This window comes from Monomorium pharaonis, chromosome 4 (assembly GCF_013373865.1).
Source record: "Monomorium pharaonis isolate MP-MQ-018 chromosome 4, ASM1337386v2, whole genome shotgun sequence".
In the NCBI taxonomy this organism is placed as follows: domain Eukaryota; kingdom Metazoa; phylum Arthropoda; class Insecta; order Hymenoptera; family Formicidae; genus Monomorium; species Monomorium pharaonis.
This window is the reverse complement of record NC_050470.1, coordinates 4,309,378-4,329,619: the sequence shown is the minus strand read 5'-3', so window position 1 is coordinate 4,329,619 and position 20,242 is coordinate 4,309,378. Positions and strand designations below refer to the sequence as shown.

The following is a 20,242-nucleotide window of genomic DNA, read 5'->3' as shown; positions in this document are numbered from 1 at the left end:
AAAACAACCAAACTCGATTACGTAGGATCGAATATCTTCCAGGAAACAGTTTCTCGTAATCGTTTTAAAGACACTTTAATTAAAGTAAATCGTTATGAAACCGAGCAAAGGACGTTTGACTTTTAAACTCGGCTCGGCATAATAAAGTTCTTTTTCCGCAAGAGAGAGAGAGAGAGAGAGAGAGAGAGAGAGAGAGAGAGAGAGAGAGAGAGAGAGAGAGAGAGAGAGAGAGAGAGAAGAGAAATATCTTTTGCAGAACAACTTTTCAGCGCTCCTTAAAGACGACAGTGTAATTAATTTTGACGAGTTGACCCTAAAAAATTCACTGACGATCTTACGACTACGCTTTTGTCTTCATTACACGCTTTAACGCGTTTTCCTCTTTCTGCTTTCCGCGTTAGTTCCATAGCAAAACCTGTTTTTAACGAAGACGTGTAACTTATTTTTATGGTTTCTCGCCGCGCAGTTTACGACGAATTTGTGATATGAATCATCTTTCTAGATGTCTTCCTTCCCTCTTTCTCTCTTGCTCTCTTGTTAGAAATATTTCAACGAAAAAATTATTAAAGGTAACTAAAACTTAGAAATATTATTAAAAAGTAAGAAAAAGTGGAAAAATGTTAATCGTATTTATTTTTATCTTCTATTAATCGCAGATATAAATAACCTGTTTCAAAAAAATTTCCAATAATTTAAACATAATTTTATTATTAATGCAAAGAATTAAAATATTAATAAAGTTAACAAAAATTCATTATAAGTTTGTTATTATTATTTTTGTGGTAATTCCGTGTATGTTATATTTTTCTTTTCATCATCCACAATAATTTACGTACTAATTAATGATAGAAATAGATGCTCTACATTGATGTCGTAGAAGTTTTAAAGTTCTGTATTTTGAATAAATAAGTAATATTGAAAACAAAATTATACGTAGACGATAAAATAGTAGAGCAAAAAAAATAATGACTAAAATAGTTGATTAAATGCAGAGAAACTGGAATTTAGTTTAAATTGAAAGACGGGGGAGGCAGATCGCTCATATAACTTTCCCGAAAGCAACTCGACCAGTTCCGCGATCATATTCCACAATTCCGCTCGCAGGAGTATAAGTTCCGTGCAATTCTACGTTATTCGATTACGCGCGGTCAGAAGCGTAACTCTCCGAAATTAGAGAAACGAAAGGATCGGTTCCCGTGGGGTTGTATCCTGTTGATTATTTTCATTTTTCAAGTCCTATATGTGCAAGAAATCTGCCCCTTATTTCTCCTTCTCTTTGCTCTTCTTTGCTGTTACTTCTTTAAGAATATACATAGCAAATTTTCTACACAATCTTTCTTTCTTTCTTTCAATGATACTATCAAAAGGGTACCGGAATAATTGGAATTTATTCTCGATGTCTAATACTACTTTTCAAACCAATACAATATGATTCTTTAAGCATACACGATACTTTTATATGAAAAGTCTATATTTCTCTTTGCCATTGTAATTGTATAATATTACGGCTCATTTTTTGCAATTTTTTAATTAATCGCTTATTTATGAAAATACACAATGTGCAATAAATTATACAATACTTACAATAATTTGATTAACAACAATTTAATAATTGACAGATAAAACTGTAAATTTGTTTAAATAAAAAATTATTGTCAATTCAATATCTTACTAAATGTTTAGATACTTTAGCAAAATCATTTTTCCGGCATAAATAAACAAATCACATGATCACAAAATGTACATTTTTATAAAATACATATAAATTGGTTTATTACCGTTTCTGCATTTAAAAATAAAAAGTTCCAATGTTAACTTCCCAAAAGCTATTCAAGTCTTTTTTTAATTACGTGTACTACCAAGGGGAGCGTCTTGGTAAATTAGTTGAAAGGGAACACTGGACAAAATGCTAATTTTTTGCCGGCCAAAAATTCCGCTCACGTATCGCGCCGTAACGAATTGGAAACCGCTAATTAAAGTCACCGGAAGTCCCAATCGCGCTCGCGACGCTCTTTGCGCCGCTTTTTACGCGCTCTTTGTCGTTTTCGCCCTGCTCCCGAGACTGGAAGTAAGCCAAGCGCGAATGTTATTGACAAATTTCGCGATGGGCTCACGGCTCAAGTGCCAACACCGCATACTCCGCGCTTTTGCGTAGTTATTTTAAAAGAACCACTTAAAATTTTAAATTGCATCTAGCAAAAATACATAAGCAATTTTCAAATTTTCATTGTTTATTACTAAAAATGTAAAATAATATTTAACAATATTATGTCTTTGTTAGTTTTACATTTTTGTTATATAAAAATCAATTTTCTATATACTGTGACGTATATAGCAAACAATTACCATTATTATTGTACATCCCCCAAAAAATAAAAGCAAAACGACGAATACAAATTAAGCGCAGTATCTGGTATACCAAAATAAATTAATACTAATTGTTAAATATTTAAATTACAATCAATACGTGCTTAATTTGTATTCGCCGCTTTATATTTATATTTCTTTATTCATTTCACGAGTCCTACTATTTTTTGTACTATTATTATGCTTTAGTATTATTGTATCAAAAAATACATTAATTGAATATTATAATTCCCTCTTTACATTTCAATGTGCAATAGAAATATTGTTTTCTGTTATTACAATTTATTTATACGTAATTTATAAATCTTCGAACTACGTGTCACGCATCAAATGTCAATCATATATCAGAATTTGTTCAATTATTATAGTACTAGCGAAAAGATAATTGATTTTGCGGACGTCGCACCGTCGTCTCTTCGTTCCGCAATCAAATAAATTTTTATACGAATATATTTCATGTTATCATTCTACATATAACGTTCAATGGATTGTATGAAAGCGTTGATTGACAGCGCTTCGGGGAATTCACAGTAACGAGAAAATGAGTATTTATCGTAATTAATAATTATAACAAAGATACGTCGAATAAGGGAGAGACTAACGAATTGACGAGTTACGACGTCGATCGCAATGACGTGCAACGAGTTAAATATCCACCGTTCAAATCGGTTAGGTCGATGGTATTAAAATGCCCAGAGATAATAATATGTCCAGAAATAACGATTGAAAACTTTAATAAATTAATATTGATATAATTCGTGCAGATGTAAAAACCGAGCTTTTAATAATTCCTATTCTCGCCTTGTTAAAAACACCAAAAATTATAATTAAAACAGACACAATAATTGTATGTTATTTCTAAATCATGATCGAGCAAATCATTTGTTATAATAGTCCTTGATCAAAAATAAATATAAATTTGAATATAGAAAACAGCAAATTCGACTATCATATCAAATGTCATTAAAAGAAAATTCTTAATTATTTATTTTTCATTTTTATCAAATTGAGTTTTTTAGCAGAATTAATATTTTCATGCATAAAAGGCATTATGAGTTTCATTTAGTTGAGCTTTTGATAGCTCTTTATTGTTTTCAGCTCATTTCAAATAGTCTGCCTTGCATTTTGATGAGCAAAGCTCACATTCTTTGTATTCTTTTAGAAGGATAATTATGGAAGTAAAAAAAAACCTCCGCTGCTCTCTGAGGTAAGAAAAATTAAATTTCCGAAGAAACGTTAACTCGTTTATTCTGTTTCGTTCATACTATTTTTTCTTCATCAGATCTATACCACTATTCTATATCACTATTTGATATTTCTCCTCATTTACATAGAAATTAAAATTTTTTGTATTTTTCCGATAATAATTAGTTTCCAATTCAAAGAATAAAATATATACTGCTAAAGTAAAAACAATACAATGCTATGCAATTATTCTTTTACAAAAATATTTAAAAAATATATATATACATATACATACATAATTTTTTTTTTCCAAGTCAGATTATCCATTATAGAATTAATAAATAGAAAATAAAATTCGGTTTGAAAACAATGGTTTTATCTGAATGTATTTCGAAATAATTTGGACGCTTTGCCACGTGTTCTTGTGTCATTATGAGATTGTACACGGTAATTTGATATCTTTTATGCGGTTTCCTCTTTGTTATCTCTACCGGACAACGTCATTATCTGCAAAAGAGTATGATTGATCAAAACGTAACGAGATAGTACGTATCACTCGCGGGGACTAAAACTAACGAGGCGTGTTTTGTGTCGCGTGAAATCGGCGTTTGTTAGTATCTAACCCAATTTTGTTGATCCCGAATTTGTACAAATAAAATATTAAAGAGGTTTACGCTAAATTGTATATCTATTATACTATATATTATACGTACACAAAATAAATATACATCATTAAAATCTTTAAAAAAAGAAGAAATTAAAAAATATCTAAATTTTTTTCTCTTAATTATTTTATATGTATATTAAATCATTATTAAAAAATTAACATAAATAATAAAATAAATAAACCCCGTAAAAGCTTTCTAAGTATCACATATTGCATCATTTTCGAACTGTATAATTCTAGTACATAATTTTATTTAAAAATTAAATCAAAATTAATATATTTACTATTCTATATATAACTCTGTTAATATAACAAAGTGTTTACATAACAATATATTATAACAATGTATAATAACATTCATAAAACACGGATATTTATATTTCGCGTAATATAGGACCATAAAAAGCTTAACTGCATTATTGTATCGGAAAAACGCATCCACTTATTCTCTTATCCCGAAAAATTGTCGAATTGATCGCAACAATTTTATTATAATAATTAATGACAATTAAGGGCAATCTTTACAGACAATTACTGCAATTTAGAGACATGTATGCTATTCGTATTTTCACCAAGTCAAGTGTTCTCTTATATGCAACTTGTGCGTGTTTCTAAGTAAGAGAGTTGCCGAAAACATCCAAGTTGCTATAAAAGCGAAGTGTCTCGCACACTTCGAGGGTGGAAACCTGTGAAGGGTTCTTCAGTTTATCGAAAAGGAAAGGACTCGGTTGGGGAATCGCGGGAGAGCAAAAAGTGACCCTCCATGTATTATTCTGCTCGAACGTCATTTCAAAAACGGCTTATCCGCTGCGAGACTATTAACATCAGGGGTGGACGCGTAAACGAAGGGCGAGAGTTGGTAGTCCGATTCGTCGTCGAGCAGAACTACTGATTTTCCGACGACTCTGAATCCTTAAATCGCGCGATAAGTTCGACGCCGTGACGAAGTCGACGTTGAATATAACGGGACAGTTAACGTGAAATGTTGGGGTAAGTAAAAGTCGTTGTTATTATTATTAAACGCGGAGGGGAGAAACCCGTCGGACTAACCATGAACAAATGAGAAAATTGGCAATAATCTATAAATTGCCTTATTGCTTCGATTACATATAACTCTAATATAGAAGTATTATGATTAAAACACCATATATCGATACAATAAACAGATTAACTGCATCGCAAATTAAAAACATTTATTTTTCACACGGACTTGTTTTATTTGAAATTAGCATTCTAATGTCTTGCATTATGTCAAATATGTTTGTACTTTATATCAATTAAAAACAAGAAAGATTTAAACCCGCTTTAATCTAGAGATAAAGAGTATTACTCTTTTTAAATTCCTTTTTTATTTATTAAATATTAAATATATTAATGTTTATAAAACAATTTCGTAGTAAAGAATATCTTTCAATAAATTCAATAGGATATTTGTTAGCGTCTTAGATTGGCGTATTAAGGCCCACATATATCTCGGTAGCGGTTATTTCCATGAATTCGCAAAGCGACCATGGTTTTGTGGAATGGGACAATAACGAAGAATAATTGAAACGATGGCGGAAAGCATATCGAGAGCGCGCGGGCGTACGCTTACACGCGCCGGGATATCCCCGCGTATATCTCCGCGGTTATTCCTCCTAACGATTTTTCGATATCGGTAGGCGATGCATTTTTATTCGTTGCCCGCGTCCGTTGCAGACAATCTGCCGGATAACGCATAACCGCCCTCAGGAAAATAGTCCGGCAGGTTTTACGGCGATACCAAACGCGCGCGTGCACACACGTATAGACGTGGCAGCCGACGGAAATTTATGAGAACGTTTATGAAGTCGTAGCCCGGCAAAAAAAGACCGGGAGAGATATTCATGGCGACAATGCAACGCCACGTTCTAATCCTCCGAAATGGAGGAGGATGCGCCTGTCTATGTACGCGGCTTTATTTTGCGCGGCTACCGTATCGTCTGCGATTCGTTCAGCGAATTTCCACCTTTATCTATCCTATATGCTATATGTATAATATATATATAATGATTCTCTTTCTCTTCTTCCGGAAATAAAAGTATAAAAAGAGATAAACAGAATACAAAAACTAATAAATATATTAAAACACGTATATAAACAGTTATGTAGATGGAATAATTTTGTGATGGATTACTTATTTTATATTTTACATCGATATAAAAGACTGATTTAATTTAAAATTTATTGATTCTACAGCGCGACTTTCATAAATTTGTATAAACAGCCAGAAAAAAATGTTAGTATGTTCCAAATGTAATTTTATCTATCAATTAATTATTCAGTAACTAAGCAAAATTATCCTCGAAGTTATGTTAATATTCAAAGCTATCAGTATTCTGTATTACATATTAGTGCTACTTATCGTTATTTATCTTGGACTCTTACAAATTCTCATTCACTCTTTAACGTTTCCATACTTTTCCCGTCCTCTTGGAATAGGTATTTCACTTCCGAGCTAAGAAAAAAATTTAGATGTTAGGTTTTATGATTATCACTGTGTCTACGCGAAACGAGGAGTTATTTTGTAACAAAATACGGTGGCGCGGCACAAAATGTCCCGTGCAGATATGCAATCGCGAATACGCGATGTCGCTTTTTACGAGCTTAGACGCGCGTCTCCGCTGCGAGATTTGCGCTTTTATCCACGAGCGATCCGTCGCGGACGAAAATTTTCCGGGACACATAACGTCTTTCGTTACGAAGTCAGAGACGTTTGTTGTCGTTGTCATTAAAGAAGTATTCTATAGCCGCACGCAGAGAGGCAATTGTTATTTTTTACTGGACATAATTACGGAGCATTCGTAACGTTTTTTATTTAAGAAATTATGGTATGAGATACCTAAAGAATATATAGAATGTATGTAGAGAAAGATACAGAATATCAAATCTGTTAAATTCAATAATTTTACCGTCTAGAAAACATTCTATATTTATATTCTTATAAATTAATAACGTCAGTCTTTCACAAATTGTCTCACATGAAAATATTTTGGAATTTATTTTTTGTTTCAAAAAAGAATATATATCCTCAAAATGATATAAAATTTTTAAGCTCGAAGAAGAAAACCACATTAGAGTGTAAAATACTCCTTCTAATTTAGGACTTTTATAAAATAAGATTAGGGTATTAAAAGACTAAGATTAAGATAAGATCATCATATATTATACAATACATTTCTAAATTTTGATGTAGACACAGACATATTATGTTTTAAACTTCAATTGAAATATTTATTTGAAAGACCAAGTACCGTATCAAATTATCAGCAGCTTCTAAAGTTTTAAAGAATTACTATTCTGATCGATCTTGGAGTGCGCAGTAAAACAACGCCTGGTCTACACGACCGCAAGGCATCAGCTGCCGTTCGGATATTTCGCCTCTTTTTATCACACGCGTTTTGCATATACTGGCATGCATGGCATCCAAAAAAAAACGTTAAGACAATAAAAGCACAGTGAAAGCGTGACATATAAAGAGAAAAGAAGAGAGAAGAGAAAAAGAGAGAAAGAGAAGAAAGAGGAACTACGTCCATCGACAGTCCTCTCGAGACATTTTTATTATGGCAATCGTAAAATAAATGTCAACGATCACCTGCGGTTGGTTAACCGAATTTATAGCGGTATCTTTTTGCACGAAAATTTCGCGATAATATCCCTCGATAAAATTTTGGCAAAGATATTCATCGCATTTTCCTCTTACGTTACAAGCTTCAAGGAATGTATATAAAAAGTTAATAATAAAGTTCTCTAACATTTAATAAATTTTCTCATTAAAATTCTATGCATGTAACTATTTAAAAGTGTAAAAAATTAACAAATAAGAGCAAAATACAAACGTTTCTTTTTAAGTAAAACAATACTAGTAGTATAATGCAATCAAGCTTATTAAAGAAATATTATATACGTGTATCTCGTAAATACGTTATGTTCCTATGTATCAGTTTGATTAAAATTCTTAAGTAACCATGTAATGCAATAGATTCACAAGACTAAACCACGATCTACCCAAGACGCCATAGAATCAACTTATAAATTTGTTAATAACATTTCTGAATTAAGTTTGACATTGTACGATACTATAGCACAAAGAGATTCTTTTTTCACTTCACAAAAAAAGCCATTGTAAATAATTAGTATATAATTTATTTAAAATTTATGAACACATACTTCTTTTCATGAATAAACCAACAAATGTTTTAAATATCCAATATCCATATAAACGTAGTAAATTGTGATAAATTAAAATAGATGTAAGTCTATGATTAAAATATTTCAACACTCGATAAGTTAAAGTAACTGACAGTGAATTTTATTATGGCAACCGAATTACTTCTTTGCTATAAATGTGTTAGCGTGAACTTTAAATAAGTGAAGAACATTCTGAATAATTACATAAGTTGATACGTAATTGAAAATTCTCTTCCAATTGTTTTCGTAACATCTAACTTATTAAAAGTCTGGCTTTCGCCATTTAACTTTCTAGATTGCTGCAATAAAAAATAAAAATATGTATAGAGGTTAGAGATCCTTTTCAAAAGTTAATTTTGTTGAAGTGTTTCTCTGCTTTACAATATTTTTAATCAGTAATTAATTATTACGGGAGTGGGATAAATTATTATCAATGTATCACGCACATAAACTATGATTCTCAAATTAGCCAACAAAAATGTAAATATGGATAAATATACCAACAAAAACAGATAAAGTGCAAGACAAACCTGTGAATCTCATCTCGCGATATCTTAGAGAGCGGATGAAGTCATACCGCGAAATTGCAGCGAGATTGAGCGTCGTCTACCGGATGAGACGAGGCACCCGAGTCAGTGGCGATCGTAAACGCACGTCTACCTTATATTAACGACGCAAAGTTCGCGTTTACCGCGTTGCTGCCTTCTTGGAAGTTATGAACTTTTCAGAAATTATGAACCAACGAACGTATAGGGGTCAAACATGTTCTGAACAGAAAAACGTGAATGATGTTCAACGCCGTCAAGAGAACAACAGCGAAAAGAGTATTGAAGAAAGATCTTCGATATTGGATTCCGCAATTGTAAAAAGAACTGGAAGTGGCTCAGAAATGAAGAAAGCACTGATTCGATCAAATACGAATCGACTCGTGTTATACTCTAAACATTCCAGAATTAAAAAACAATTCTAAGATGTGACTGCTGAGATAAAATTAAATTGGAGGGTTTTTAATATGATCTAAATAATTATTTAAAAAATTAAAAATTTAAAGAAAAATTCTAATATTAATATTCTATCTAATATTAACCCTCAATATCGAATATTAAAAAATATACTAAAAACTACAATTAATTAAATTCCATTTGAATTAGAACTAAAACTTGTAAATTATAAAAAAATCTAACATTTAATAACCAGTCAATTTTAAATCATTATTTCTCGATAACAATTACATCATTTGATTTTAAACATAAAAATCGAAAAGCCGGAGAGATTAGTTGATCGAATTTGTGTGTGAGAGAAGAGTATTGCATCTATGCAGTGCGATGAATGGTCATGAGGCGCCTTGTTCGCGCGTTTGAAATATGATCGTAAGATTGATATAAAGCACGCCAAGGTACGAGAGACTTTACAGCGCTGTAAAACCGCGGGTATCGAGAATAATCCGAGGAGAAAGATGCGGCACAAGACAGTGTCGAAAGACAACCTCTATACATACGACATTAAGTTTAGCGATCACCACGCCGTCATTCGCGATGTCATATAAAAAAAATACTCTAACCAGAAGTCTCATAAAAATTATTGGAATACGTCGTGAGAGAGATATATAAATGTCTTAGAATTATAATAAGAATATTTCTATCGTTAGATATTTTAATTTAACCTATTCATCTTGAAGACGTCGTATTAAAATAAAATTCTTGAACATAATTAAGAATTAATATACATAATTACATTTATTTTAGTAAAAGAATTGAAATTTATTCGATAAAAATTCCAAGAATAGAAGATAGAAGATTGTCTTCATTAAAGAATCGAGATTGATGAATTAATAATTGTAGTGTATTTTGTTGGCCTTTAATTTTCTGGCAAATAAAACGTAAGCAAGAGTCGTAAACGCACAGGAAGTATGATGCCTAGCCTAAGGGAACGGCCATTAAAGTTACGTCACGTTAACGTCGAGAATTTACTGCTGTAGATCGGCGTTAATACATCGTCTTCACGTATAATCTATTAACAACGGAACAACTATTTCTACGCAATCGCGAACATCATCTTGCCGTCACCTCTTTCCTGAAATTAACGCAACAGCTGTGACATGCCATAATATTCAAAATTATCATTTCGTTGCATCTCATTTCAAATAGGAGTTATTAAGAAACGTTTAAATTTCACAAAGTAGATCAGCTTATTTTAATTATTGCAGACTAAATAATATTTTAAATGTGGCATATTAATGTTAAATTAATACCATATTGAATTTAAATAAAATAATATATTACTGTTTTTTAAAGTTAAATTTCAGAAACAAAAATCTTGCAGCTATTCTATTTTATAAATTAATATACAATTCCTTTGTTACCCTAGCTTTTCTTTATTATCCGTAATTCCAAGTTAATACTTAAATGTAACGTGGAATGTTATTTTAAGTTGTTTTCTTAAAGTTAAGAATGTGATGTACGAGTCGTAACGTGCTTCGAGGTTGGCGTAGATTTCCAGAATAGATTCAGTATTATTTTCCAAGAATGTTTCTTGAATTCTAGCTTTGGTTGGCCAATCATAAAAGACTTTCTTAAAGTGGAGAAAGCATATTTCACGATATCAATTGCATGCAGAGTCGGTAGCTCCGTGTGCAACGTGAAAACTCGCACCATACCTAACTCGACACCAAGCTTTACTGTCCACTCAGGAAGCCATTTAACTCCACGCAACACAGAAGCAACTCCGAATCAATTTAAAATTAGTACAACGTTTCTAACCAAAGTCCTCTTACCATTAAGCCGTACATGCAAGGAAAATAACTACTAAACAAACTCTTGCGCATTAGAAATTATTTGATCGATACTATATTGTCACTAAAAAAATCTAACAATAGAAATCTTTCAAAAATTCGAGAATACAAGTTATTAATTGAGTTATATAAAACCTTTTAGGTAAATTTTTTTCAAAAATATTCAAGAGGATAAAGATTTTCTCATATTCCAGGGAAAAGAGCAGTACATGTCGAAACAAGGCTAAACCCCATTGAAAACCTTCAGGCCCGCCATTCGCCATAAATCCGATTAATTGGCCGGTGGGTAGGCGCGCGAATTTACGAAACTGGTAATTAAATTTGACCACGCAATCCCGAACAATATCGGGCACTTCTGCGATGAAATCCTGCGCGATGTGGATTTCGGAGAAAATTCGCGCATCGCGATTGTTCGGTCGTTCGTTCGCGTGGACGCGGTGACGATCGATATCTCGTCGCGGTGTTACGATACGACTGCACGATATTACGTGTGTTTTCTCGTGTTCCGAGTTCCGAGTCGATGTGCCACCGAGGTTAATATAACAACCGGAGTGGTGCACTCGGCCGTAATTACTACAAGAACTCTGGCACAGCTAATTATGTTGGGAATGCGGCGGATTTATCGGCATAATTGAATTTGATGTACGCTCGCCGATGCGGAGACTAATTTTCATAAAAACATTGCGAAAAAGTATGCAGATAATTCCTGACAAATGTATTTCTGTAATTTTGCGATCCCATTAGATATTTGTATAAAATATTACATGTTATAGTACGCTCTGATAAAGCTGTATTAAAGCGCAGAAAATTATATAATAATTAACTCCTGCAATAGCCTCTAAATTATTTCACATAATCTAGTAATTAAACCAATAATTTCTAAATAATATGATTTAATTTGACCACACGATCGTTATTTGCTACCTTCTCTTCTCCCGACGGATCACCTATAAAATATTGATTTATCGTCGCGTATCTATTTATTGAAATACGAAACCATAAATCAGCACTAACTCGGGCGGTGTACATCACGAATAACGATAAATCGCGCGCGAAATTTTCCGATGAACTTTATTTACGTCGGCGTCTTAAATTATTCCGCAACGTTTCGCGTTTATTCACTGTTGCAACGGCAACTGCAATTGATCCGGATTCGCACGGCGATTCCAGCGGGCGCTCGCGAACGAATTAAAATTTATCGTTCATTTCGCATCGCGGTGTCATAAATCTGAGTCTGATCTGCTCTTAAGCTGTCGCGCGTTTGACGCATCGCGCCCATTACATTTAAATGCCGTTCAAATGGAGACGTTTGTTTCTCTTTTTTAAGCACTCCTGATTGACATCAGCCGTTTGACGATTTCAAACAAAACAAATAAAGCAAGAAATATTCTATTTTACTGATGCAAACTTTTTCATCAAAATAATAATTACGCCACTATAGAATAATTTAAACAAAATTATTCTATAATATTCTGATACTAATCTATTCTGTGATAAACATGACGTGAATAAAAAACTTGCAATAAATAATATTCTATTAACCTTTTTCTCGCTTACACATATGTACACATACACACAATTTAATTTATTAATATAAACTATATAAAGTAATGGTAAAGACTCACGTTATTCTCGATTACTGCAATTCTCCCAGTATGCAATCTGAAAAAAATAAAAAATAATATTAGTACATTGAGTGTAATAAAGCGAAGTATAAATGGATACGATATGTACATTAAAAATTGTAACATTAGATTAAATTAATAAATTCGTGGTTACTCGGTAAAGTTCAACTATAAATTGCGAGGGCAGGCCGAGGTCAGAGAGACGATGCACCGAGAATATCACGGCACATAACCCACTGACCTAACGGCATCACAAAATCGAGAAGCCCCTTCGAGATACGCGAAAGCTGCCATAAAGCGCACAGTCTGAGCAGTAAGTTCTAGTAAGGACCATTGACAAGGTTAGTGCCTTTAAAAATGCATACGAAATCTCACTCATACGTTTTTTATTGATCCATATCAGTATCCCTCCTTTTCCTTCTTCTCCTGTCCTCGATTTGCCAGTATCGCCATATATCGCTTGATCGTATACATCAATGCGTCCAACTACTTCGATAACATATATTCGGTTCTTATGGGGAAAGCAGATATAAGGATGCAATGTGCATTAAAGCGGATATCTTTATACGAAAAAATGAATATCCAGAAGAAAGCAAAAGAGAAACTTTAGAAATAGAAAAGCAAAAAAAAAATAACTATGAAAGCATATATGTGAGTAAAACTCTATTCTATGACTCGACAATCGTTTCAATACATTTTGGTCATTTTATCTTTTACATATGGATTATTTCTCTTCTATTATTGTTTCCGCCCTCTTGTTCTTATAATCTTAATAATAAATTAAAGGAAATGCTAAATGTGTGCCGTTGTCCAAAATTTAGCCGCAAAGAGATAACGATTTAAAATTAACGCGGTTGCACTCGAGGTGGCAACCACGCCGTGTTATGAATTATTTCGCAAAGCTACTTTTGCAGCTTTCCATCTTGCATTTTGCGCTTTGCCTTTATGAGTGTATCTTGTTATAGATAACAAGTTGGGGAAAAAGACAAAGCGCAAAATAAAAGCCTATAAAGTTGTTTTACGGGCTAAAGCTTTGTATGACGATGCACCATTAAGATAATTATTAACATTACACCGTAACCATGAGAGTAAATTAATCATTTACATATATTAAAAATTTACAATAATTTTAGCTACCAATTATACCACAAGTTTTTAATTACCTATAATCAAAAAAACGTTAAATAATTTTTTACAATAAAATTGCATGTATAAAGAAATTTAATATCAAATGCAGTGGTAATCAAATTATCACATTTTCCACTTATTTTTTCATAAATTAAATTGTCTTAATAATATGTCATTTCTTCATTCCATATAACTCATTTATACTAAAACAAAACGTGAATGTTATACATTTATCCCACTATATCTTCATAAATAGTAAAAAGTATAATATAACAGTATCGTTTCATAAATAGATAAATGAATTATACAGAAGTTTAAACAGAAAGTGAGATCGAAGGAAAATCCTTTGTTTGAAAAAAGAAAGAAAAAAGAAATGTTAACTGAATTTACTGAATACCATAAAAGAGAGTTTGGCCAGCGCGTTATTCTCCCTTACCACAAATCAATGGCGGGCCGATTACGTCGGTCTAGAACCCATTCCGAGGGGTAAAAAGAACAGGAGAAGGTGCAACGAACTTCATCGAGCGCCGCAGCACGACAACCCAGCCTGAGAAGGGAACGAGACAGGTGGAAGACATTAATTTCTAAGCTTTATGTGGTTCTTATTAGAATCTCCGCGGAGACGTGCCAGCGCAGCTGTCCCCAGAAATATGACTCTATTTTTCGTTCTGGTTCGCTCCGACTTATTTGCAACCCCCAGCCCGAAAACGACCATGTCGCCAATAACAGTTCGTAATTCGTAGGTCGTCTGTTCGACGATTCTAGCTAACTCGATCGATTTCAGAGATGTTTGTCTTTGATCTAACATCTATCTAAAAATTATAATCATTAGTTTAATTCTAATAATGTTAATTGCTTTCTTTAAGATAACTAAAAAATTTATCTTGAATTCTAATTACAATTCTTAGTAAAATATATAACTCATAAAACTAAAGAGTATATATATTTCACTCTTTAGTTTTAGTTAATAATACTAGTTTTTCATTATTTTAATACACAATAATCTCAAGTTACGGATCAATTATAGAAATATTATTAACGTTATCGATCTTTCACAATCCAAAGCACAGCAGCCTTTTATCGAGAGTTTTTGTGATGCGGTTATTCACAGGATGAATGACAGGCGGAGTTATTTTTTATCTATTTACTATACTTCGTTATGCGCAGCCGCAAACTTCGCGGTGCTGATTTTCCGAGGGTTCGCGACCTCTATTGTTCGGATAAACGCCACGTTTCTCACGGCCGAATTTATGACGGCGTAGCGAACTTTTCATCCGCGAGACACCACCGAGACGCTCGCTACCATTCAGCCTGCGAGGGCCTGAATTAAATTCCGCCGTATAGAAATACTCTATTACTGCGGAAATGGAGCGGTACGGAATTTCATATGATCTAACATACACACTCGACGGACTACCAATATCGCGCCAAAAAAAAAAATAGAGAGAGAGAGAACAAGAGATTAACAATGATAAAACGACAAGAGCGAGAAAGAATTAAAAGTGAGACGCAAAACCGCTTCGCTCCTATGAACGTGATTCTCGATATTAAATATTTTCGCCGAATCCGAGCGATCAAAAAATTATCACGAGTCTTTACCTCTTTCTAATTTTCTAAAACCATTTTTCTCTGTTCTCCATTTTATTATAAATAGTTTAATACATAAATCTTCATATATATGTATACTACATACACGCACAGATTTGTTATATATAATTTATTTACACATGGATTGTGTTCGCATGTATGGTCTCCATTTTGTCACATTTAATTTAAAATGTACAAATAATTCTCTAATTAAAACTTAGAATAAAGTCCATTCAAAATTAAACACGAAAGATTTTGTTATATAATTATCAATACAATTTTTAAAAATTATAAAGTATATTAAACATTATTTTGTTGAAATAATATTATACTTATTTTTCACTAATAAAATTGTAGTATCTGTGTGTGTTTAGAGTTTTGGATTTTATACATAATTATTGTTACGAATATGGTGATAATAAAACAGCGAAACATGCAACAAAAAGTTACTTGGATGCATTTAATTAAACCATGTTTGTTTTATGCTGGCATTTTTGCCACGCCGACGCGGCCTCAAAGAATTTTAATACAATATCAGCTAGTCGATATATCACATATTTATAGTCAAACTATAAAATATTCGTAACATACAAAGAATAAATAACGTGATTCTAAATGAACATCTTGACAAGTAAAAATCTTGACGCGACGAAAATATTAAGATATTTCTGAATAATTGTTTCTTTTTATTTAGAAAGAACATACATCGTATTCTTTGATGTAAAATTATTCTATTTTTGCAGGATCTCACTTTGAGAAATCTCATTTTCCAAATTTAATTCTATTTTTTATGTAAAGTGCACAAATTCGCACATATACACACACAGACACACAGTGTACTGCCTACAAAGTAAAATATTTATTTTCCTATCTCTAACTAGAAACATAAAACAGTATTCTGTGCAAAATGTACAGAATCATAAAAATATGAAGGAAAAGAAACATTTTTTGCGTTGTTATTTAAAAATGTATATACATGTATCTCGAATATGTAAATACACGTTTAATCTTTTAAATTATTAAGTACGACTAATTACTCTAAAAAACGAACAAACGTTTCTGTTTTATTGTGCTATTATATATACATACATATATATATATATATATATCTGCGTTCATTATTTACTTCTTATTATGTTGTTAATAATGTTAATTCTATTAATACTAATTCCGGATTTAATGTAGTTACAAATAAGTTCATAAACAAAACACGCAGGTACCGACAAAAATAAAATCCGATTAAATAAGCGAGACTTGTCCCAGTGAGCATGTGTCTTGTTTAACTTATAAAAGCATACAAACAATGCGCAGTAAAAGCAGTACCGTAGGCGGAGTAATAAAATGAGCACAAGAGATTATTTACGCTCGTTGCACTTACATCCAATAAAGAACAGGTATTGGACGACATCACCGTACCCGGAATCCAATATGTTCTCTTATATTAGATACAAGTACAGTGGGCACGAATACAAATAGCAGAGGATACTGCGAGCAAGCCAGAGGAGTGAGAAAGTGGAATGGACGAAGCAGGAGAGAGAAAGAGAGAAAAAGAAACTGAGCTTTTAAATTGAGTTCGAGAAAAATTGATATTTTTGCTTATATTCCGCGTATTCGACCTCTCGTAGAGGTAATAAAATGCAATAAAGCTCATTTGTATGGTACACCACGCGAATATAGCGAATCTGTTGGACCGAAAATTCTGAAGATTGGTAGCGGATGAAGAACCGCAGAAGTCTAGATGCAAAAGATAAGATACAAGTATCTTCGGTTATCGACAAAGGAATTGCACACAGACGAATCTGTACAAATAAAACTGACAGAGCGAGAGATAATTTTGCAGATACGGCTGTGACGTCTTGAAATACAGCTGTAAAATGTTTCTGCACCGCAAAGAATAATTTTCAAACCATAAACAATGATGTTGATTATAATTAAAAAATAATCGTCGTTCTACTTTAGTAAAATACGAATACTTGTGATGAAAGACGTGCCGAGTAAATATCTAATTTTCTTAAGGAAGACTCGTTACTAAAGGTCTGCAGGACATTATACTTCTTAGACGCCACTTACACAACGCCCTTAATTGGCTCGCATATTTACTGATATAATAATTTACGTTGCTTTAACGAGGTCGCTCACAACAGTAACGTGTTATTTTAACATAAAGAAAATAAATAGGTTGCCGCTAGAAGATAAAACTTTGGATTCAGATTATACTAAATTGAAATAAAGAATAATGCTCTTTCTTTGTAATTTAGTATATCTTGAAGTCTAAAATTGTAGCCTTTCGGTATATTTTATAATATGGGCATATATAAGACAGGATATTTCATGATTACATATAGACATATAAATGTATTCTTTGATATTTCTTTTCCAAAGCAACATAACTGTTATAATTATTATTAAATAACGTATTAACGAAATATTGAAGCATCTTAGCAAATTAAACTTAAAAAAATCTTACTCTTTTAATTAGCAAAATATTTGACATTAAAAATTGATAATTATCTACGACTAATAAATGCAAAGCAAAGAGGCAAATGAAATATACTTAATATCCCTAATAAAAAATATATTTTCTATTATTTTATGTATTTTCGAACAAACTCTTTTTAAAGACCAGTTAAGTCTTTTTGAAGACAAAGCGAACGAAAAATTATGAGAGAGGAAAGATTGGACGAAGTTTGACTCACTCTGCCATTGTGCGATTTTTCTCTGGCTCTTTCACGGTAGCTTCGGCGAAATGACCGTAATGCTTAACAATATCAGTCGGTTTCACCGGCGAAGAAACAACCGGTGCGGCGGAGCTTAGAACGGCAGTGCTCGTGGCAAATCCAGCGGCCATTGTGCCAGCATGACGAAGGTCCAGGCTTTAAACAAAAGGCAGTGCCATTTGGCGGGCGATTTTTCAAAACTGCGGAGTCGGTGGCTCATCATAAAGCCGGGCTGGCGCTTTCGGCGCATTTACACCGCTCGCAAGTAGCGTAAAGAAGCGTGATATTTTAGCGAGACGAGGGTAGCGTAGATATTTCGGGTGACATCGTAAAAATAGTGGCATTAATAGCTCTACGTTTAAGATATATAATAACGAAACATGTACGAGACTACATAAAAGTATAATAACGTATAAAATTAAGATATCCAATGGCAAAAAGAAAAATAGGCATAATGCAAAGAATAAACACTTTGTTTTGTATCTTTCCAAAAAAGCTTGTATTAATTATCAAACTAAATAAATTTGAGATATTATTGTTAAACATTGCAAATCTACTAGCGCAGATATTACATTTTGCTTTTCCAGTAGATTAATTATTTTCGCTCTGTTCCGCGGAGTAACATTGCGATACGATAGGAGAGTGAAGTGGATAAACGAGACGCGGAGTTTAGAGTGCGATTCTCGAGAGCTATGAAAACCGGGGGAGCTCGATATCCCGAAGACGTCGGTTATCCATCTCCTAGGCGAAGAGACGGGCTGCTCTACCTTCATCTCCATCCATCTCGCTTCCGCTAACGTTGTTGCCACCTGCGTCCCCGCGTCTCTACGAGCGTAATCCGCGAGCGAGGGTTCACTCGATCGAATTGGCCGAGATCGGTATCTCTCGGCTCGGGATTTGACCGCAGTCAATTAGGGATTCGCCGAGAATAGACAGGTGAAAGGGGGAAATAGTTTCACCAACGGTATCTCTCTCACGATTCCGAAGATAAGGATAATCTCGAAAAAAAAGTAGGAAAGCGCGCAATTAACCGTGACATTAACTTTTTATTTCGAACATAGATTTTAAGTGGTGCGACAACACGTTCTCGATCAGCAAGATAAATTTTAATTTCAAAAAATAGTACATTGTAGCAATTATATGTTAAACATGTCACTGATAAAAAAATTAATTTGAATCACATTTGATACTAATAATACACTACACACACACACACACACACACACACACACACACACACACACACACACACACACACACATATATATAATAGTTTTTGTAACAATAAGAATATCACAAAAATCTCAGAAAAATTAAATTATTAATTTTCTTTCTTAATAAATTAGAAATCAGAAAAAATAAATTCTTCAATCCGTTATGTTTTTAACAGCATTTTGCCTCCATCAAAAAGCGATAAAAATGTAAAGTGTTTTTCTTTATCCATATTTTCAAAATTAAGTCACTTTTACCAACTATCTTCTATCATCAATAATATATGCAAAACTATTTTTCTTGTGTCAAAGCAAAAGAGATATTTTGAAAATGTGTGAAAAAAATTAGCCGCGATATTTCTCGCGTCACAGGAGGAAAATAAATGTACGCTTTACATAGCGGTAGAAGGGCGGGTGTGAAGCAAGAAGACGGAGAGACCGCCTTTGCAGCCGAGAAAGGAGGAACGAAGGTGGGCACACCGAATCTAAGAGCGCTTTTAAATCAGCGTAACGCAACGTATCGCTCGCGGCGTTCACCTGTGGTAATGGCTGCATAAACTGCCGGCTCCGGTTCCCGTCGGTCCTTTTTCCGTTCTGCCAAGAGTTATTCCGCGCGCCTTTCTCCTCGCCTTTCTCACCTTTCCGGCCTTCTTCCCCGTCCTCTGCGTTTCAATTTATCTCCTTCCGTTTATTAAACGTAAGGTAATTCCTCGAAAATTCAGCCTTTCTACACAAAACCCCGTAAAACAACCTTT

The 20,242-nt window shown here is 33.2% G+C and overlaps 1 protein-coding gene across 9 annotated transcripts in view; it reads right to left on the bottom strand.

The window, feature by feature from the left end:
* LOC114253999 overlaps positions 1 to 20,242 on the bottom strand; it is a 419,778-nt gene that overhangs the window by 315,488 nt on the left and 84,048 nt on the right. For 7 of the 9 annotated variants that reach the window (XR_004962849.1, XR_004962850.1, XR_004962848.1 and 4 more), the window contains exons 4-5: positions 18,256 to 18,432; positions 12,845 to 12,881 (exon numbers count right to left, since the gene is read on the bottom strand). Coding sequence is in view for 4 of the 9 variants with exons in the window: in XM_036285528.1 (XP_036141421.1) it covers positions 12,845 to 12,881; positions 18,256 to 18,407 (189 nt within the window). In the remaining 5 variants the exon portion in view is untranslated. The remainder of the gene's footprint in view (positions 1 to 12,844; positions 12,882 to 18,255; positions 18,433 to 20,242) is intronic. The other 2 variants (XR_003625427.2, XR_004962851.1) reach the window with 1 other exon arrangement.